At 45.4% G+C, this 22204-nt stretch overlaps 1 protein-coding gene across 1 annotated transcript in view; it reads left to right on the forward strand.

Moving 5' to 3' along the window:
- The first annotated feature begins 405 nt into the window (after positions 1-405).
- Positions 406-22204, forward strand: part of CAPN13 (calpain 13) — a 35980-nt gene continuing 14181 nt past the window's right edge. The window contains exons 1-9 of the mRNA XM_010158750.1: positions 406-642; positions 7848-7917; positions 8765-8883; positions 12405-12538; positions 14320-14494; positions 15390-15461; positions 17145-17230; positions 18634-18708; positions 19307-19405. Of these exons, the coding sequence (XP_010157052.1) occupies positions 406-642; positions 7848-7917; positions 8765-8883; positions 12405-12538; positions 14320-14494; positions 15390-15461; positions 17145-17230; positions 18634-18708; positions 19307-19405 (1067 nt within the window). The remainder of the gene's footprint in view (positions 643-7847; positions 7918-8764; positions 8884-12404; positions 12539-14319; positions 14495-15389; positions 15462-17144; positions 17231-18633; positions 18709-19306; positions 19406-22204) is intronic.

Here is a 22204-nt window from a genome sequence, read left to right on the forward strand (position 1 = left end):
GGAGCATCCTGGGTACCTCTGAGCAGCCTCCCTGATCACACTCCCTCCCTCTCCCTCGTGTCTGCAGCTCCTGCTCCATCTCCTATGCTCGCTTATGTTGCAGATGTACCTCAGTGCTAACACAGAAGCCCGCTAACAGCTTTGTTCTCTGTCCTCAGGGAAGACCCAAAATTGAATTTGTAGCAGTGACAGCACTGGTTTAAGATAAACCAGTTGGGATTTGATGACTACTCAGCTAATAAGGATTTTGTCACTGTGACTGCCCTCAGCTTTGCAAGCTGCTGCTCCACAATCCTCTTGGAGTGGGATGGGGAGGTGTTTGTTTTCCCACACACTCCTAAGGCACCATTTCAGATCAGGAAACTAATGGCAGTCTATGTTTCTCCTTCACAGGAAAGGGGCACAATGCTCGCCCCAGGCTCTGCCCTGACATTGGAGCGGGGCTGGGAAAAAACAGGGGCAACAGGAAGCCTCCAGAACCTGAAGAAATTTAATAATCAGGACTTCAACCGCCTGCGAGCCTTTTGTCTGAACCAAGGACTGCTTTTTGAGGATGCCACCTTCCCTACTCACGTCAGCTCCATCGGTCCCAACCTACTTCTAGAGGATAAGCTGCGGCAAATACAATGGAAAAGGCCAATTGTGAGTTATGCTGAGCTGTTTCATAGCCCTGCTGCTGAATGGGAGCACCGGTGGCCAGGGGCTAAAGGCCATCTTGAGGAAGGAGATCTCTGCTAAGCAGGGAAGCAGACCCCAAGAGGAACACTGGGAGTGCAATGCTGCAAGGAGGGGTCCTTGCTGTGGGGTGTGTGGAGGGAAGATAACCTCCATGACATTACTGATCTCATTGGGTACATTTTTGTGGGAAGTTTGTTTCCACGTGTGAACCTGACTAGAATAAGTGTTCCTACTTTGATCAGCTTCTAGAGGACTTTGTGCAAACCTGAACAGCTGCCAAATTCTATTAAAGATCTCTGATTTCTGTAATCCAAGCCACTGACTCAGCAATACCTATTTTACAGTAACTGGGACAAGGCATGAGATGAAGTACATTTGACTGCCGATTCCCAGTTGCAGTTTAATAGGCAGTTGTCATCATGTGGCATATGGATGTTTAAATCAGGAGGTGGAATCACATACTCAGCTTTTCTATCTTAGGACCTAATTCAGGGAGTCTTTCCACGGTCAGACTGTGCTGTATAGCATTGCTGAGCACCATTTGCTGCTGGTGCAGCTACTGGATTCGCCACACGCTGCCCGTTTGCTGGGTTTTGCTGAGTGCACTGCTAGTGCCTGTGCTCTCTGGCCCTGAGCTGGAGCAAACCAGCTCATCTCCCTGAAGGCAACCCCTCGGGGTGTAGAGATGTAGAGACAGGACAAGACAGCTGGAAAAGATTTATTTGGACACTAGATACAAGCAAGGCAATGAGGGTATGCTTGGCAGGGCAGTTGCCTTGCCACAGCAGCAGCAGAGGCAAGCGTGGACACTGAACGCCATGGGTCCCTGAAGAGAAGCAGGCTAGCCCAGGGAGCCTGCATAGCTGCTGAATGTGGATGCCTAAATGGAAAGATGGGAAGACCCAGCCCTAGTGTAAAAGGAATGTGATGTGGTCAGGCATCAGATGGAGCAGAAGCTGCAGCCTGGACACCAGTAGGGCTGTGACTGCAGCGTTGTGGTGATAAGGATGGGGCTGAGGCTTCAATTTCTCACTACCCACTGCTGCAACAGGTCCTGAAAGCGTCTGAGAAATTGTCTGCGGAGAGGTATGGGCACTTCCAATCTGTGTCGGTGCTTTATCACATGGCTTGGTAGGTGTGGAGGTGCTGATGTCTGGGTGTCCTTTGTGGAGCTGCTAGGAAGGGATCATTCTCTGCAGAAGCAGCTCCTACTGCTAGCTAAACATCTGGGCTTCTTCTCAGGTGGCCTTTCTTCAAATCTGGGTCAAGTGAGAATGCAGCTGGTGCTGTGGTTTTTTACACCAGCACTCTGTTTACAGGTTTGTAGCAGCTGGGGATAATCTCTTGAAACAGAAGTTGTAATAGAAGAGTAACTAAAAAATGCAAAGGAGAGGAGTTAGTTGCCATCTTTTCCAGACTGAGAGAGACAAAGATATGGTAACTAAGCATTAGGCTCTCAAAAGACAAACATAGATATTTAAAAGGACTCTCAGGGGCATTTTAAAGATGAATAAACTGGAATAAAATGTTTTGAGGCAGTTCTGTTAAGTACTAACCAACCTGATATTTTTGCCGTTTGGGAGTAGCAGGGAAGCATAGGATTTCAACAACATACAAACTGACTTAGAAACACAAATACCACTAATTTTGAGGCACTGCATTGTGGGATGAACATCTATCCTACTCAAATATCCTGAGAGTTATTTTATGTGCAAAGGGACCGATGCACTTGCCAAAACACAACCTGCTTCTGCTAATGATTGAAGTTTGTCAGGTGAAGCAGGTGTTGCTGAATCCATGAAGATTAAGTTGATGAATGAAAGTTTTCTGTGGAATCAGTTTCAGAAATTTTCAGAGGTCCTCTCCTTCCCAGCACTTACCTTTTACTACTCAGTTTCCAGCATCATCCCACCAAATTGACTGAAACCAATCACTTCGAACAATTTTTCAGATTTTTTTCAGGAAGGAGCAGGATGAAAAGTCATTGGCTTTGCCAAAGCTCTCCTCTGTAAAATTAAACCGTATGCTCATAGTCCAGGGTTCACAATGTGAACATTGAAAAGCTGCTTCTTCTATTACAGAGGTTAAGGCAGCATCACCAGCTCTTCTTCTACAATGTACTCAAGGGGCAAAAGTCGAGACTGCCAACTCAACGGGCTCGTCTGGAACAGAATCCCAGGATGTCAGCGCTGAAGAAGGCTTCATTTCACTTAATTTTTTTTTTTTTTTGTCTGTTTGACCAAAATTTCCTCCTGTAGACATTTACCTGGCCAGCCAGGCTTCGTCCTGCTGGACAAGATGCAAGATGAAGGGCAGTGGTGCCAGCTGCCTGGGCAGCCCAACCAGAAGTTCCCAAATGTCACCACAACACCCATGCTGTGTCATGATGACATCAAAGCATGGCCCTTGTTTCCTGGCAGAATGAACCAGGGGCAGAAAAAACTGCTAGATAGCAGAGGTTGCTTTCATTTATAGAGCTACAGGTTTTTCTGAGCCAAGGGTCAGGAAGTAAATAAAACTGTATTTGCATTTCAAATGCCCTGAAAGGCATCCGGCCACCTCTGGGAGTTGGAGGAAGAGGGAAGGCTGCAGTGTTAGGAGTCAAAGAAAGTGCTCCATCCCTGAAGTTTTTCAATTGGGCACCTTTCACCCGTGCAGCAATGTTCATGAACTCATTGTTCTTAGGTTGTTGCAATGCTAACTGTAAGGATACATGATCCCAGGTGTTTAAGCTACCTAAGCTATTCAGCAAATGATACCTATTATTTCCCCAAGGGAGACTGTTTCTTACCTGAATACATCTCCCAGAGAGTGAGCGTAGTTGCATGCTGCTGACAGAGCATAGCCAATTAAATCCATATTTTTATCAGCCTTCACCATTAGCTCCCTTTCACATTAAAATTTTGGCTGGAAATGTACCTGTGACAAAAATGGCAACTTGGTACAAATAATCTCAGTCTCCGTTTCTGAGTCATATATAGTATCTGGTTATTTAAGTAGTTCAGGTTGGGCAGATTCAAGAGAACAGATTCCTGATTCCCATGAGGTCTAATAAGCACAAAACTGTGGATAGAACCTCCAGCCTGGGAAGTCCTTCAGCCCCTAAGTGATGGAGAGTGGGAGGAGCATGAGTTTCTGCTTGCTTGGTTATCCTGCTCCCTCTGCAAGCTGTCGGAGAGAAGTCACTGCAACAGGCAGCCCTTCAGTGTGACCCAGCGCTGCTCATCCTCTTTTCTGCCCTACCCTCGCTCGTTAGTCCAACTGCCTTGTTTCTGTGTTAGCTATTCTGAGGAAGTTCCCTGTGGTTATGGGATGTATGACAGTGCTGTGTCTGACCCCTCCTCGGCACACTGCTAGGCAGTGCCCTCAGCCCAGCGAACTGGAATACCGCGTTTGCTTCTTCATCCAGAGCAACGCTATCACTGGCACAGCAGTGATGCTGATTTAAGATTTGTCCAGCTGAGAGCGGAGTTTAGCTTTCAATCAGTACCAGCCTTTTTGTTTTTCTTAACTGGCACGTGTTGAACAGGGAGCACAGTGGCTCCCAATGGCAGGATATGTCAGGAAGGTGAAGCTGGAGCAGGAGGGAGGAACACAAGTGCAGCCAAAGGGAAAGATGCGGTGCTATGGCAGGAACAGAAGCAGGGCTGGGATTTAAGTGTAGGGTTAAGGTGAACTGACTGTGAGGAAGCTCTCCAAAGAGCCGTCTCCCTCTTAACCCATAGTGGCCTTGTGCATTCAGGATGATGCTGGGTCTGCAGGGAAATCGGTGTAAAGGTGGCCATGGCCAGACTGCTGTAGATGTAGAGCACCTGCAGTCAGACTGGCTTACCCTGCCCATGAAATCCCACCTTGGGCTTCCAATTTTAAACAAAAATGTCTGAGTTTTTTACATATGTCTGCAGGTGCTCTACACCTACATTACTCACCCCCAGCTTCTTTTGGTGACTTGGTCTTTCATAAAAATGCTGAGCAATTATAAAAAGGAATTTAGAGACAAATGCATGTACTGGGCATTCTCCTTCCACCTCTCTTAATTTTCCATCTTACCCTTCGGATAAGCAGTACTTCTGTGGTGAGCTCATTCTCTAGAGGCTGAACTGGTTTGAACTTGAACTTCTCTTTTATTTTGAATACATAACGAAGTCTTCAGTGGGCCAGGAAAAGCAAGCGATGATAGCTTTGTCCTGGGGGGATGAATTCAGGCAGAACGCTTGACTTGCAGCCCATATGGTTGTCTTCACTGCTGGACTTGTAGATTCTCTGAGGAGACACCATGTGCCTCCTTAAGCTCCCGCTTCTTTCTCCCTCCAGCTAAAAGGGAAAAGTCTTGAAGAAAATGCCACAAAGCCTCATCGTAATTTCTCAGTGAAACAAGGCGCTGCTTCTGGATAGACTTACAGTTAAAACTGTAGTTTCTCTATTTGTTATGCAATTTAAACACAATATTAAGCAAATAGTGAGGCTTGCACAGTTTGCATAGCAGTAACTCTGCATAGCTGTGTTTTGCAGTAATAAATGCTAGTTTCTGGTGTTTTATGACTGCTGTATTCTTGCCTTTGAAGGAAGAGTAGCTAATTGGAGATTTCCTTTCCTCCCTTTCCTTCTGGATTTCCAAAGCACTGCACCCATCACAGTTATGTCCTCTCTAAGCTCTTTCAGGAAACTAACTGTGCTTAGTTCAGGCTCCACACAGCATCCTTCAAGGGAACAGCCATTCCGTTGCTGACTTCAGGATCACATTCTTCCAGAGCCCTTCTGAGTATCCCGCCTTTGCTTCAGCTTCTGTTTGCCCCCTGCGCTTTCTTGGCTTACACCCAACGCCAGGCAAAGAGCCTGTGCTCCGTGCACTGCATCCTTCTGAAGCTTGCCATTGCTGCCTCTTTTCCTCAAGCCCAGAGAGAGGTGGCTGCGCTCGGAAGCACAAACCTCGTCTTAAAACCTGCCATGCCATTTCTGACTGCAGTACATGCAGCAAGGAGGAGTTGTTGCCGTTTCGACCAGTGCCACTGGCGTCAGCTCAGTGGGAACTCACCTTGCCGAGAGGTTTCTGCAGAGGGATAGCTGCTGAACAGCCCCTTTTCCATGTCTAGTCACACACTCTGTGTGGTTTTCCAGTTATTGCCCCCTAAGTCTGTGGGGAGTACACCCCACTGGAAGCAGACCTTTGTGTATTGAGGGTGGGGATTACAGTGAGAGTGTTTGAGTTCTGCTTTTGTTCTCTGTGATAGCCGCAAAATGGTCTGCAGGCACAGTCAAGGCATGTTGGCTGGGGCTGATTTCAGATGATGTCTTTTCTGGTTTTAGACAAAATCCCTGGCTTCTCTCAGCAAGAAAGCTGCTTAATGACTCAACCCATACCCGTTTGCTTACTGGGGAGTGTCTTGGTGGTCAATAGGGTATCTGCTGAGGCATCTAATGGGCTAATTTTCAGCCATTCTCAGTAACAGGCTAGCAGGATCCACAGCACACTCTAAGAGTTTTATCATCCCAACACACAGCAGAGCATCAGCCCTTTCCTCAGGAATCCCATGAGACACAGCTGCCTTCCCATTCGTTTCAGACTCATGTTTCTTTACAGTCATTACCCCATGGCAGCTGTGCACTGCAGCACATCCATCAGAGCCCAGCCACCCTGCGTGGGGCAACTACAACTTCAACAGCCTCAGAAGTGATGGGGGAACAAAAATACCCATTCCTTTATGCTCTGCGTTTTCTCGGATTGCTCTTGGCAAGTCAGACACATGCAAGGGCACGGGCCAAGTTCAGAGCCTTGTCAGGCAAGTTTCTCTTTCCTGCTTGTAGGAGGTTTTGAATTCACCCAGATGAAGGAGGCAGACTGCTGGCAGAGAAATAGAGGCAGGGAGAAGATAAAGCTGGGACATATGTAGAGGGGAAAGGAGAAGGGCTGAGAGCTGTTGCTTCCCTGTACAGAGACCAACTTCTGTTGCTGCTGACCATCACTTCTTAGGACTTCGTCAGTGCTATGGGTAAATCTATCTCAAATCCCTGAAGTCCTGGGCTGGGTGTGGGTGGCTGTGTGAAAGCGTCTGCCAAGGAAGATGTGTGCCTGCTGTTAGCAATGCTGTGGGAGCGTGATCTGTCCACCAGCCTGGAGCAGCAATGTTGCATTGCATCTTGTCCCAACAGGGCCACTTCTTAGAGGGTTTTGATCATGGCAAAACCGTTTCAGAAAACTGACAGAATTTGCTAACGTTGAGCTCACGCAACTGTGTGAGTCACATTGTGCACTGGACTCATTTTTGTGTGGCATGTCAAATCAATTGGGGAGAAGAAACGCCAGGGCCTGATTAAGGAAGAGCTGCTGTATTATTTTTCTTACTCAGATGTTTTTTCTCCCTTTTATCTCTTCATTTCTTTAGGTGTGCAGTGACTTTCCTACTTAAGGCTGATTGCTCTTTCAAAACCAGAGCCTTACCCAGTTGGGGTGTGCCAAGGGTCACTCACTCTGGCCATTCCTACCTGAGCACTCAGACATCCCAGACCAATAGCAGATGTAGGTGGGTGAATGGTTCACATTTCTGTGTGCAAGGCCGAGCTCTGTGATGCGTTTCTCCTTCACTGCCCAAGCAAGACTCCAAGGAATACAAGGAAAATTCTCCCTGAATTAAAAATAAGTCAGCCAGGCCTGTGGGATTTTGCAGCCAGAGATTAAGCCCTCTGTCTATAGCTTCCTCACCAGAAGTGATGAAAACCAGCCCAGGCTGATGTGAATTAGTCCTACAGGGAAACACAAAAAGCTTAGAGGCTAAAACATTCCCAGTCCCAGTGCTGAGCTGAAGTACAGACCCTGCTCCACTTTGCTAGGAAACCTGTGTGTCTCTGCCCTCCTGTACCCCAGGAAACTGCATGATTTTGCAGGCAGTCTCAGAGCTCTCTCTGAGAGGTGTTGGTAGCATTAGAGAAGTCTGGTGAGCATCCAGTCACAAGTCCCCATCCCTAGGAATAGCTAGGCAGACTGAAGAAGAGGTGCTCGAGTATCTCCTCTGGTTTTGTTAGTGGCAGGAAACAAAACATGAGGGCTCAAGAGAAATAGTTTTCAGCTGTGAAAAAGGTAGGCAAGCAAAGGTCTTCAGGGGGTGGGAACACACAGCTGGCAAAGGCTGGGCACCCACACTGCTCTTTGCATTTTTTTTTTTCCCTTCCAGGAACTTCAGAAAAATCCTTATTTGATCATGGATGGAGTTAGCAGATTTGATATCATTCAAGGAGAACTAGGTAAGGTCATATGCCTGTTTTGGAAAAGATTGGCTCAAAGCAATACCCTGTGATTGCTTTGTTATCTTCTGGGTGCTTGGTGGGAAAGCATAAACCGTGGTGGCTGTAGTAAATTATTAGTGCAGGTCAGTGCAGACTCAAGCAAGTTCACACACAAATTATTGCAGGTACTTAACAGGATTCCCAAATGCAGCAGGTCTAATGCCTGTTACTTATATACGGCACCTGCCCTCTATGCATAAGGACAAGCATAGAAAGGGGGGTCCTACTGAGACCAGGTGGATGCTACAAGGGTCAAATTGGTCTAGACTAAGTAGGAACAGCTACAACATGTGCAAGAATGAATTTTATTTTCATCCTGTCTCCATCGGGTGACTCAGTGTTTTCTGTGGATATTTCTGTCCATCTCCTCTGATACTTACCCAGACGTGTGTCTGCACCCTGTATCAGTTCCAATTTTTTCTCTTGACCCATAAACATATTTGTGTTTGTGAGCAGCTCTTCTCCCATATAGAAATAAATGTCTTCCCATTTCCCACCTCACTGAGAGGTCTGAAGATTTCCTGAACAATGCTCTAGACTGCAAGTCTCAACATGGCCACAAAAGATAGGAGGAGTGTAAAAGTAGAAGCAGATGGCTGGGTGACATCAGAGTTGCCAAGGGGCATTGCTGGTGAATACTGGGTAGTGTTTTCATCATTTTGGGAGAGAAAAGGGAGACAGAAGAACGTTATGTTCTTTTAACAAGGTGGTTCTTAGATGCTGAAGTCAACTCTATCAAAGTGTTAATTATAGTCCACAGTAGTGAGTAAATGACTGAATGCATTGGATTCTTCTCTCCCTTGAGGTGACTGCTGGCTGCTGGCTGCTCTGGGTTCCCTGACACTGCAGAAGCAATTTTTGGCAAAAGTTTTACCACAGGACCAAGGATTTCAGGATGATTATGCTGGGATTTTTCATTTCCGGGTAGGTATTCTCTGCTCTATTGGTACTGCTTGGGCTTGACTCGTTGGATTATAATCCTGCTTTGATCTGAACAGTTATGGCTGTCAGCACACCTGTGTTCTTTATCTATTTGGGCTCATTTATTGTTTCCCTATATACTTCACTTTGCCCTTTTAGCTTGTGGAAATGGCTTGAAATTACAAACCCTTGGAGATAGATCAGAGGATCAGGCTTTTGGTGTTTTGAAGAGAGATTTGTTTTGGAGAGAAGAGCAAGTCTTTTTAGTAAATCTTACTTTCTACTGACTATTGAAATTGTCTGAATTCCCCAGGAGAGTGGCTGGTATAGTAGGTACTACTGGCAGGCCCTGCTTACTTGTATCTGAGTTGACCAAATATCTTGTGGGATTAGAAACACCTGTGGTACCATTAAGCTCCAAAAGCTAAACTGGATGTAAAGAGAATCAGTATATACTTGGCCTTTGATCATCCCCCTTTTTTCACAAATTTGTTCTGATATACACAGTTCAGTACCAAGAGAAGAGCTCTAGCAGTGAGACTTCATTGACCTCCCAGAGCTCTTGTGGAGCAGCACCAGGAGGATTATCTCGCAGGCAGCCTATATTTTCCACTGTTCCTTTGCTCCTCAGAATACCAGATGTATTGGTATTGGCCCTGTCCTGGCCCATTTCCAGCAAGCAGAGGGGCAATGTATGAGATAAACTAGCTGAAGGGACACCAGTCTGCTTAAAACACATGAAAAGAATGCAAGCTAGATTGTCTTTCATGAGAGCTTTGAAAAGATTAGTTAGGAGCAATCCTTAAATCTTAAGCAGTATAAATACCTTACAGTATTTGAAAATGTTTTCCCTGTCATCTCATCTGCAAATCAATGCAACTCTTTCTGGCTTTCCTTGAGCAATAAACCCCTGCGAAAGCTACTCTGAATGGAAATGCTTCTCGGCAATGCCTTTCAATTATTCCATCAAAGATATTTTACTGCCATCCACAGGCTAAGCCACCAGTCCTCAGTTCAGTGAAGAATCGCAAACAAGGCATATCATATGCTAATATCAAAATTTTAGCTTATAACTTTTTTTTCACCTTTTTGGATCTGGAGCACGTTACCTCCCAGGAATACAAAGGGCTGATCCAGTCTTCCTACACAACACTGCCTGTTCTGCTGCAAGAGTTAAGGGTGTTAAGCACTCCATCAGCTGTAGTTAAGATGGGTGACATCTTTATCTAGGGAATAATTACAATGACGTTATTTCACCAGGAATTAATTTAGTCCCTCGTTTGTATAGGAATCATTTTCTCTGCCACAGAAACTCTGATGCTTGTGAGTCAGGGTTTGCCATGCATTGTGACAGTGAGCAGCAGCAGCTCAGCCTGGGAAAAACCCAGAAATATTCTGCAGGGACTAGAGGGGATTAGGGCACAACTCAATATGAGTCAACCCAAAACCGGGGGATCTGCCCTGAGCGTTAATGACCCTGCTCTCAGAAAGAAACTGATGAAATCTTTAAAGGCTGTAAGTAGTCAAGTCCTCAGTTTCAGGACACATCCAAAAGGTGCTTTTTAACACCATGCAAAAGAGAGTGGTTGAAAGGTATGGGATTTTCACCTTCCTTACTCCCAGAACTGGATTTCTCTAAGAATCCTGTCAAGGGAGGGGAAAAAAGGAGGCAAAATAATCACCCAGTATTCCGCCTGTGACCAGCAGCACCATAGGTGTGTTGTCATCTTGCAAATGTCCTTTTCTTTTTATTTCTTTTTTAAACCCAGGAAAATAAATTCCTGATTTAAAAGGCTTACCACAAATGTGGAAGTGAAAAACTTCCCTCCATGCAGCCTGCCTAAATAGGGATTCTTTATTTAATTTACTGTCACGTTCCCAGCTGCAGTACTTTAAATCCTGAGGGTATAAAGAAATTTCATGAGGCCAGACCTTCAAGCCAAAACGTGAAGGCATTGGCCCTCCATGAAGGCATATGGGGGAGAACGGCTTCTCCTGTACCACTGTTGCACTCCCAGAGCATCCCAGGTCTTTCCATGAGGTTTCTCATTCCCATTGTGGCTTTTCCTGTCCCTGTGAGCTCAGATAAGACCACGATCTGAAAGTCTGCAGCAGTCAGGACAAAGCAGCTCTCTTTAATGAATTTAATGAATTAAAATATAGAGCTGCATTCAGAAAGCCACCAAGCTTGAGCTCCCTACCAAGGATGGCCAAGGAACTTGGATTTGGAAAAATGCCACTCAGTGGGTTTGGACTGCATTAATCTCCACAGCCAGTTCCATATTGTTCTCCTTGTTTACCTGTTGTGTTTGCACATGGAGCACACCGTGGGGAGGTGTGGCTGGATGTCACGCCTTTTCTTCATATAGACCTGCTGTCAGGTGTTGGCTGGTGGCAGGAGGGCAGGTCAAGTGACTGAAAGGACAGATCCATTTGGGCCGTCCTTTTGCCTGTCTCTCTTTTGGGCAGAGGACAATCCATGGCAGGCTTTTTCCCCAACCCCATCCTGCCAAAATCAAGCAGAAGGCTCAAACCACTTCTGGAGCTCATGTCGGAGAGTCCAACCCTGCCACCTCCTACCACCACTAATGTAGGAAGTGAGAGGCTGGGGTGAGGCAGAACGTAAGTAGGATCAAACCTGCTTTCGGCTTAGCAGACTGTAAGCTGCTTTGCGGCTGGGCAGATCTGGTCTTGTGCTTTTCTGACACAACAGCTCATTTTGGGGTTTTTCATTGACCAAAGCTGTTGAAATAAAATCACGCTAGACTAAATCTATTGCTGGCATACTTCCACTGGAGTCCTTAGCATTACTGCAAATAAGAGCTTGGCCTCTTATGATTGCGTATCATGCTAAGCTACATTAATCTGCTAATGACTCTGGAAATGGCTCCTTTAGTTCATCCCCACAGAATGAAAGGTTTCATCAGCTGGATCAGCTGGAGAAACACCTGCTCTGTCCACATGCTGGAGAGACTGCTTACATCCTCCTCATCTATCAAGGAGATGGATAACACCTCAAAACAGTCTTTAGTCATTACACTGTCCCTGTTCACGACAGCACATCAGAGTCTTAATTGAAACACAGAGGAAAGAACATTTAGAGACTGGATCTTGACAGAGGCTCTCTGGCCAAGAGCTGTGCTGCAGGGAAAAATCCAAGTGCAGCTGAGGAGTGAGGCTCACAGAACCACCTGCGTGATTGTTCTTTATCATCTCTAATGCTTGCTGTCGCCCAATAATATCCATGTATTTCCCATGCTGAATCTTTCCTCCCACTGATTGTGGGACTATTTATATTCCCAAATGACTTCCTTTGCCACTGGGAAATCCAGCCACTTGGTAGCTTGTTTAACAATGTGGACCATTAGCCTGAAGCCGTTCAGTAGAGAAGTTGCACATATCCATGCTTTAGATTAATTCCTGTGCTATTTCAGGAGGAGGCTGCTTTGCATAAATATTAGCTCTTAAAAGAGGCTCATTCTTTTCGCGCTCTCTCTCTTTTTTTTTTTTCTTTTTCTTTCCAGTTCTGGCAATATGGAGACTGGGTGGATGTAGTGATAGATGACCGTCTGCCATTCCTGAATGGAAGATACCTGTCTGTACATCCTCGAGCGTCAAATGAATTCTGGCCATGCTTGCTGGAAAAAGCATATGCCAAGTAAATACATTTGGTTTCTTCTCCCACCCAGTGCTGAATACTTTCTACAACTGGTTTCACCCTCTGCTTTATGCAAAGCACACAGGGAGGAGGTTCAGGCTAACGGCTGTGTATGTTGTTCCTGTGTAAGGACCTGTGGCTGAATGCAAACACAGGGCCAGCATCATCTGGAGGTGTTGGTCTCAGGCTGAAAACCTAGATGTACCCAGTCCAACTCCAGGATGTTAGTGCCTGAGAAGTAAAATGAACAGGGTGATGGAATGTGACACAAGAAGGGCTGGGCATCTCCTCCTGACTTTAAACAAACTTCTTTGCCTCTGTTTTCCTTTCTGTATCTTCCTCTATTTAATACTACAGACTCTGAGGAGAGACTACGTCTGTTTACAGTCACTTAGAGATCATATAGACATTTGGATCAGGCAATGAGAGGAAGCATGACTGAAGAATATGCCCAGTCACAATACATGCACTCCTGTGAGTCCCTGGTCAGCTCTCGCTTCACACAGAGAGCTCTGACTCTTGGCTGAGGTCCTCAGACTACTGCAGACTTAATAATGATTAATAAAGAGAGAATATTTTTTTAAAAAATCCTCTGAGGAGTGAAGGGATCAGAATGCGGTCCCTTAGCACCTATAACATTGCCCATTATTAAATGCAGCGAAGAGAAATTCCTGTGCTAGGGATAGCATGAAGGGCTGGAACTTGGTACACATGCCCTACGTCAAACTGGTGTATGCAGCAGAGGGAAGCTGAAGAGAACTAATTACTCTGGCAGATTTGGTCAGGAATAAGCAAATGTTAAAGCAGCATATGAGTGACTCAGGAATAGGATGCATTTTGCCCTGAGATATCTCAGAAAAGTTGACTCAGGATTCAGTATCAATTTGCTGCATAAGATTTTAATTACAAAGCAAACCAAACCTCTATTAAATTAAAGTTGCAAGCGATGCTGTTTATGAGATTCCCATTTGAGAAGTTTTTCCCCAGTGCCCATGACAAATTCTTTTCATCAGTGTAGGACAAGGACAACCCTTCAAAATACAATTAGCTGTAGACTTCATTTGATTACATTCATTAAATACAGTGTGTATGGTGGGGCTTAACAGCATGCTCTACCTGCTCTAAGTACAGCATGTTCCAGCTTATTTGCTGTCTCAATAAAAAGCACATGATAAAAACAACAAGGACTGCGTTGGTGATATTAAATTATTATCCTATTACTGCACTCTAGCAGAGTGTGTTGGGAACAGTGCTGAAAACTTGCTTCTGTCTTGTCCTGGGAGCATAAACAAATACCTTCACCTCTCTCTTCTTCCTGTTTCTCATTTGCAAAGGGGATACTGGCTATTTTTGCAAAGAGTCATGGCAAAATACGATGTAGAAACTAACAGTTCAGCTCCATTTGATCTGAAACATTCATTTGAACTAGTCACCCTTGGCTCCCTTCCTGTTCAGAAGAAGGAAACTGGGTACTTCAAAATGAGATGCAGCTCATCTCCCTAAAATGGCTGAGTTGGCATGAGATACACCTTATTATTTTCTACTGTCTGTAAATTACTCTAGACAGCTGCCTCAGTTGTGAGTGAATACGTAGGAAAAAGTCTTTCATTCCACAGGGCATGTGTTGTGTCTGGCCATGTGTTTCAGTCACATTTCCTTTTGTTACCTGGCCCCAGTGCCAGGCTCACTGCCTCGATGCACATGTCCCTTTTGGAAACCATCACTGTACATCGCTTATTAAAACACAGTCTAAAGACTAATTAACTTCTTTTCTCCCCCAGGTTACGAGGCTCCTACCAGAACTTGCATGGAGGCTACCTTTCTGATGCTTTAGTAGACCTCACGGGTGGCGTCCAAGTGCAGCTCTCACTGAAGGATCCCCCTGCTGACCTGGAGGAGATCCTGAAAGCAGCTGACAAATCTCAGTGTCTGATGGGGTGTAGCACCTCAGGCCAAGTGAGTCACAGGGCCAGGAGTCTGCTTTTTTGGTTTACCATGTTTGCATCAAGGTTGCTCTTTTTGAGTGCAAAAGGAAGTCCATAATCACTCTGTATAATTGTTATGGCTTATGGATGCCTGGGGAAGTCTTGGCAGCAGAAAGTAGGTAAGGTTATGCAGTAGATGTGGGGTAGATGTAGATGGATTGGTCTGTCAGAGCGGGGTCTGTGTCTTCTTTCCTAATTCCACTTTGATAGAGTGGTGTCCTCTTGCAGCAGGGCCGATTTTGGCCTCATAGCTTTGCGATCGATTCTAGCAAGGCCAGAATGCACCTCTTTTCTGCAAGAGGATGCTATTATGACATTGCGATTTGCTGGCTACCAATATTAATGCTGGGAAGTTGCATAAGGCTTGGTGATACTTGGCAAGTATCTTGCTAAAAAGCTGCCAAGGTTTCCCTTACAGCATTTAAGGGAAGACCTCAAAGTGTGCGGCGTTGTGCCTGTAGCACCTGGTTCATCAGGACACAAAACTCAGATGTTGCAAAGAAGCCAAGGACTGGCCCCTTAGCTCAGGTGGTTGATGCTGGGCTGGGTGTGTGAGGGGACAGGGAAATTCAGGGCTTTAATCCTACCAGTGATCTAGTCCAGGTCATTGTGCAGTTGCATCAGCTCTGGACCACTGAAGGACTTACAAATATGTGAAGACCTGTAGTGTTCTTAAATTTACTGGACTACTTACAGCTGCAGTGGGAACAACAGCCACATTCCTCTGGAGCCACCATATCTGGGATACTGCTGTAGTCAAAACCAAGTCTCTTTTTCTGCCATATCAAATGGTAGCTCTGGGAGTTGACGGCAATACCTTTGCAGTGTGGCAGAGAGATAAAATCTGTGCTTTCTCCCTTCTGCAGATGAGGAGAAACATAGAGCTGAGGAATGGGATTGTACAGGGCCATGCCTACACTGTCACAGGAACTGTGAAGGTAAGATCAAGGGCTTGTTCCTGCCTAATGACCCACTACAGGGCAGTCACACTGCTGTTCCATTGAGAGTAATTTTAATTAGCTTCACGCTGAGGATGAATTGTTGAAAGCCCATCGTTCAAATTCCATGAGATGGAAGGATTCTGGCACAATGGGAAGAGGGAGATTATCAGAATCCTATCATTTTTTCTAATGGAAAACTACAATGTAAATTCACTTTTGTTTTGGTACACTTCAACAGCAAGCTATACAGAATTTCTGGGGATTCTTATTCCATGCTGACTCTTAAAAAATGCATTTTTCTGTTTCAAATGGGAATAGAAGTACTGGCAGAAATTCTGGGATTTGTCATATGGTGCAAATCTACATTTGTTGAGCTCTATCACAAGCTGCCAAAAATCGCTGTGTGAAAAGTAAATAACTCGCTGGTTCGAGAACAGCATTTCTCCATCTTTTAAAGCTGTTCTACTCATGCAGAACTTCTCCTGGCTAGATATTAATATTGCTGACCTGAAACAGGACCAATTTATCACAGAGATCAAAAGAAATGAAGGATTTTTTATTACCAGTCAGAACTTGGCTTACTCCAGTAAGCTGTAGCGTACACAGGGCGTGTTAACCGTGAGCAGGGTGAAGAAGGAAACCAAACAGTGGCTATGCTATCAAGCAAGATAGCTACAACACATTTTAAACTAGGAACTTAAAAGTACTTTGGAAAGGAGACCTCGTTTTCCCTAAATTATTTTCTCCCTTCTCCCCCTCTCTTTAATGGTCTCCCATATGTGTCTGGCTTTGGTTTATAGATGCTTATGCTGTGGTACATTTGCTGCCATCATCATAGCCAGTGTGCTGCTTCTTGGAGGATGCTTGCTTGTAGCCAAGAGGCTCCAAAATGAAAGGATGGGGGCTGCCAGGCTCCAGAGATCACAGCTGGCTCTTCGCAAGACTGGGTGGAAGGGTCCTGAATCCTGTTGGAGAGGAAGCAGGCTGTTTGCGATGCTTGCAGAGAGGAGAAACAGTCTCTGCCCCACCTTAGTGGAGTGCCAAGGCATCCAGGGGAGTGTCCTGTGTGGAAATGATTTTGGCTGGGCTTTTGCCTGGGAAGAGACTGCCATGGCATTCGTTTCAAACAAAATTTTCAAACAAGGTTTGCTTCTCCTTTCCACTTCCGCCATTTTAGCTTCACTGGTGAAAGTGAGTTGCTTCTGGCTTAAAGCAGTGACAGCAAGAGGAGAAAAGCACTACAACTCCAGCTGCTGGAAACCACAATCCTGTATCTACAGGATAGAGACACAGATTCTGTTCATCATTATCTCTCCGTGCTGACTGCTGACCTTCACTCCAGGCAGTCTGGTGGTCTGGTTCCTCAAAGTCTCTGCCTCTGCTGGCTACCAGCACTGGACTTTCCCAAGGCTGCTGGAGTCATGTTATGTGCCAGGAATTATGTTACTTCCCTCTGTCTCAGCTATTCACTGTCCTTGGGAAAGCAAAATGGGCATGATTTTCTCCCACACAATTGCTTTACATCGTAGCAAAAGGCACTGAGTTTTAGCTGCAGTCAAATGAAATCAGAAGTTAAACCAGGCCTCCAAGGTATAGAATGAGTTTTGTTACCCATCTCTTCACTGAAAGTCACAATTGTGAAAAGCTGTGAATGAGTTTATTTGTCTTTTCCTTTTACAGATACGCTACAAGAATGGCTGGAAACATATAATCAGGATCTGGAATCCGTGGGGCCATGGGGAGTGGAAGGGACCCTGGAGTGATAAGTATGATCTTAAAGCTTTAACCTCATAAGGAGAATCACTCTTTTATAGGCTTATTGTAAAGGACCTCTGCCTTGCAGCCATTATCATGAAGCAGACATTCCTAAATCAATTCATTATAAGCCTTATTCCTATCCGCAAAGCAGCCGCCCACAGAAATCTAATCCAGGGAAAACTAATGCAGCATTGGTTTTATATGTGCTAGGCCTACCTCAGGTATCTCTTTTTGTCTATATGTACATTTTTCCCAGTGGTTAATTACAGAGAATTCATGGATGAAAGCGGAGTTACTACCTGGAGGAAGCTCTGACCTAGGCACTGTCTGGCTGCTTCTATTGAATTCTCCTGCAAAAATTGTGCATCCATCTTCCTGCTCCTTCTTTCCCTCCAATGAGTCTGAATCTGGGAAGGGGATGGTTAGCAGAGTCTATGAGAGTAAGGCAGTATTTTTATGTAATACTGAACATGGAGAGACAAAACCAGTCCTTTTGCAAAGGCAAAGTGCTACTGGATGGCTTGAACTGACCTTACGGATCCTCCATGCAGCTTTGGACATGCAAGGACTGCTTTGCTGCTGTGTGTATAAGCTTACTTCTCCTTCCTGAGGGAAGGAAAGATACAGTGCAAGACTGCAAAAGTGTTTTTAAAATAAATAGATGTTAGTTTTCCTGGTGGAATTGCATCAGTGTTTTCCTGACTAGAGAGATGTTCAGGTGTCACTCTTATGTGATTTAATAGCATCCCACATCTCCCCGTTGCTAGGAACAGTCATAACTTCTCTGCTGAGAAAAGTCAGGCTATCATGTTGCGTCTGGTTGGGTTGGCGGGTGGTGCAGACATGTTTAAGGCTGGGATAATAGCTATCTGCTCAGGCAGCATCCTCCCATTTTTTGGAAGGGTGAACCACAATCCTAGCTGTAATTGAAATGTCAGTAGAGCGCGTTCACAGGTAAGCTGCATAAATCAATAAATTATTGATTCATGCTCTGTTTATTTATCTTACACTCTGCAGAGAGTACAATTATCACTTAATTATAAACACGCTGCTTGGAAACAACACATTTGACTGGCTAATGTGCCCTCTACACTTCAACGTAATATCAGCACTTCCGAGTGCTGCGCTTTGGTACCTCGCTAACCTCTCCAGCACAGGGACAGGTGACTGAAGCTTGGAGGGAAGAGGCAGGATTCCTCATTCCAGTGTGAGCAACTCAGGCACAGCAAAGGTGCAGAGCCCTGTTTTCTGCCTTGGCCGTGAATGTGTCAAGCACAGTCCTGTTCCCAGTGTGCAGTTTCATCACTCTTACTGGTCCCTCATGACTGCCAGGCTGGTTGGAGGGATGGGCTGTCCAGAGACATGGAAAATTGTGCTTGACGTCTGCTTGTTGATTTGTTCCTCTTTACAGCTCTCCTCAGTGGGACCATGTTGAGCCTAAATGCAGAGAAGCCCTCCTCAGAAATAAGGATGATGGAGAATTCTGGTATTTCCCTATCAATCCTTCTGTCTACCAGGTTTTCTGTTTGTGTTCATTATGAAAAAAGGGATATTTATGTGTGAGCCATCCTCTAGAAAAGCTATTACTGTTCAGAAAGTGCACACTTTCCCGTCTGAGGCCCCGAGGAAAGCAGGGGAACAACAGGCTGGTCTGAGATAGACACTGCAGGAGTGTGGGACCGGACACTGTGGAGGGACAAAGCAAGGTGCAGCAGCAGAGATGTGCTGGAGATAGCAGGGCTCCACCTACTATCATGCCCTCTAATTTCCCTGGGGCTTCAGGTGCAGTTAGGACGGCCCAAAGGCATGCAGCGCTGACCTCTTCTGCAAGGTATCAGCCAGCTCAGCGACAGACTGCAGTCTCCACCTAGGTACTACTGAACATGCCCTCTAATTTCCCTGGGGCTTCAGGTGCAGTTAGGACGGCCCAAAGGCATGCAGCGCTGACCTCTTCTGCAAGGTATCAGCCAGCTCAGCGACAGACTGCAGTGCTCTTTGGAATTCTCTTTTAAAGACATGGGGGTGAACGGGAGTACCTGACCGGTGTCTCAAACTGAAAGGTGAGATTTTCTCCTTCTCTGCAGGATGTCCTGTGAAAGCTTCCAGGAGCAGTTTTCCTGGCTGTATATATGTAATGGCACCCCAACGTTTCTGGACTTTGGAGATCAGCGCAGCACAACGTGGTCCGTGGATAGGCACATTAGTCTGTGGAGTCCAGTCCTTGCCACAGGCAGGAACAACTATTCCCCAGGTAATTAACACTCACTGCAGTCACCCAGTCCTCTCCACTGGTGCTTACAGTGAAGCATTCACTCTGAGCACCGAATTGCAGAAATACTGATTGCCAGTTGTTAATGCCTGCCCTTTCCCATTACAGCACCTATCAGCTAAAGAGGCAGAAACAAAGCAGCAGCAGCTGAGTTAAAACAGGAGACTTGTGATTTAGAAATCCTAAACTCTTTAACTCAAAATGGGCTTGTCTGTATTCTTTCAGACAGTTGCAGTAGGTGTTACTGGGGACCTCATCAGAAGGTCTGGTCTGGCAAACATGTAGCTGATTTTACAGAGCAAGAAATACTCTGAACTTAAATGGATATGAAATGAAGGAATTGTGCTACAAAGCTCGTTTTTCAAAGGTAGAAAGGCCTTTGAGCAGATAAGAACATTGGTTTTACTGCCTGTGCAAAGTCTCTTCTGGCATTGCAAGATCTGATTATTAGTTTGGGGTTTGGCTTTTTTTTTTAATTTTTATCTTATCTTATCTTACTTTTTTACAGCTGTATCACTATTTAGGCTTTGTGGTTTTGATCTAAGATGGTAGCATGCAGTCAGTGAAGGAGCTTTTTTTTTCTGCAGTGCTGATCCCTGGCACAGCAGCAAATAGGTTTTGGCGTACAGGTTACAGCCTGCTCCTCATAACCTTGATCACCATGTCTCAAGGAGTGATAACAAAGCAATGCCTGCGCTGCTGGACACTGAGGGCATGGAGGCTGAGCGAGGAAGTGTATGGGGTGAACTGAGAGCCTGTGGGCAGAGCCATTTTCATTGGAGCTCTGTTTTTCACCAGCCCACTAGTAAAGTTTTTGTCCAAGGACAATTGAGCTAAATGGCAGCTTTCAAGGCCACCCTACACAGCTACATGGCTTAAAGTCTAGACTGGTTTAAGCAGATGCTTCTATCTCCATCCTTTTTCCCCAGTTCAGGCATTTTATTGTTTTCTTATCAGGGATGTATCCTGTAAACCAAAACCTTGGCCAAGAAGCAGCCTTTTCCCTCTGGTGCTCAACACTCTGTCTTATCCATCACAAACACTAAGAGGAAGGAGGGGAAGGATAGCTTTGGACCAAGTTGTTTCTTTCTTTTCTGTGTTTATGATCTCCAAGCCACAGTTCTTTCCAGCTCGGCCACTGGCTCAGGACCAGGGTCACCACTTTTCTGCCTTAGGGAAAGGGATGCAGAGGTAGGGGAGGGAGGAGGGGTGAGAAAGCTGCATGACTGTTATGACTTTGCCAGAGATTTCCAGCATGATTAATGGGCAATTAATTGAACTCCAGATGCCTCAACTCCTACTGGTAATGTAGAAATGACAGTGCCCTTTTGTGTTGAAAGCATCTTGGAGCAGTAATCACCTGTTCCTCTGGGTCCATATAAGCAAGATCTTACACATTAGGCTACTACTGTGACATCTATGTTGCTACTATTAATCTATTAATGCTTCCTCAGCAGGTGCAGTTTCAACGAACCCTCAGTATTCCTTCAAAGTGACAGATTATGACCCAAAAACCTATAATGTAGTCATTTCACTTATGCAAAAACATCCTGAGGATATGCAGGAAAAAAAAAACCTGAATATTGGCTTTTTTATCACCATGGTAAGAACAACCAGGTATCGTGTAGGCACTGTTGTTTTCTGTGTGGCTTATTGTACCTGCACATGCAAATGAAAGACTGAATTGCCTTTTGGGCTGTAAAAGGGGAGCAGTCAGTATTTGGAGTGTACTTCTCAATGCCTCCTGTCTTAGAATATTACAGGAAAAGTAGAGTTGGGTAGTCTTAGTTTCCTTTATTCATGTCTTAAGAGAGGAAAGGTTGACCTTTCAGTTCTGTAGCACCCCAAAATAGCCCTGGGAAACCCAGAGGGTCCATAGGTTACAAGAGGTGCCAGGGCAATATACTCTGTGCGCAGTCGTACCGGTGACATGCCTTGCTGGCCCAGCACCAGGTGTGACAGCCAGCACTAACCCCAGCACTTGAGCAGTACTCCAGGTGTAGTAAGGAACAGAATGGCCTCATCTTCCCCAAAATGAGCCTGTCTTACATGGCATTGCTGCAATAGAAAAGGGTAGATGAGTAAACATCTTTTGCAAAATACATGGAAGGCTTTGCTCAAGACCACTGCAGAAGCAATTCAGTCAGGTAACTCGAACCTCCACCACCATTTCCCTCTTGATCTTTTTTCATTGTGTTTGTCCAGGGAGGTGCTATTTCAGGGGCAGTAGTTGTCACAGCATTCCGGCTTACTGAAAGTGCAATTGATGCTGCAGATGGATGCTAGCCTTTTCCAAAGCATATTTGTTGTAGGCTGACAGGGGTAGGAGGGGTTGTTCTTAACCTGAAGAACAAAAGGAAGCAGAGATTGGTATGACCCTAACTTCACATTCTCCTGATCACTGAAGAGGTTTGCTGTAGTCCCAGACTTTGAATAATTGATGCCATAAGTCTAACAGCTCCTCATAAAGGAAGAGCATGGCTTTGTAGCTCATAAAAAAACAGTGTCAGAAATAAAAGACGTAATAAAAAGACCATCCCTCCAGCCAGTGGAACTCATTACCCCTACCCAAGGAGATCCTCTGCCCTGTGCAGATATCAGACCTGCAGGACTCCATGGGGCCAGCTGTGCCACTCGGAAGGAGCTGCTGCTCCTGGTAAATGAAGAACTCGCTGCTTTCAGCATCCTCGTCAGATGTCCCCCAACAGTCACC

Source organism: Eurypyga helias, unplaced genomic scaffold, assembly GCF_000690775.1.
Source record: "Eurypyga helias isolate BGI_N326 unplaced genomic scaffold, ASM69077v1 scaffold4369, whole genome shotgun sequence".
Taxonomy (NCBI): domain Eukaryota; kingdom Metazoa; phylum Chordata; class Aves; order Eurypygiformes; family Eurypygidae; genus Eurypyga; species Eurypyga helias.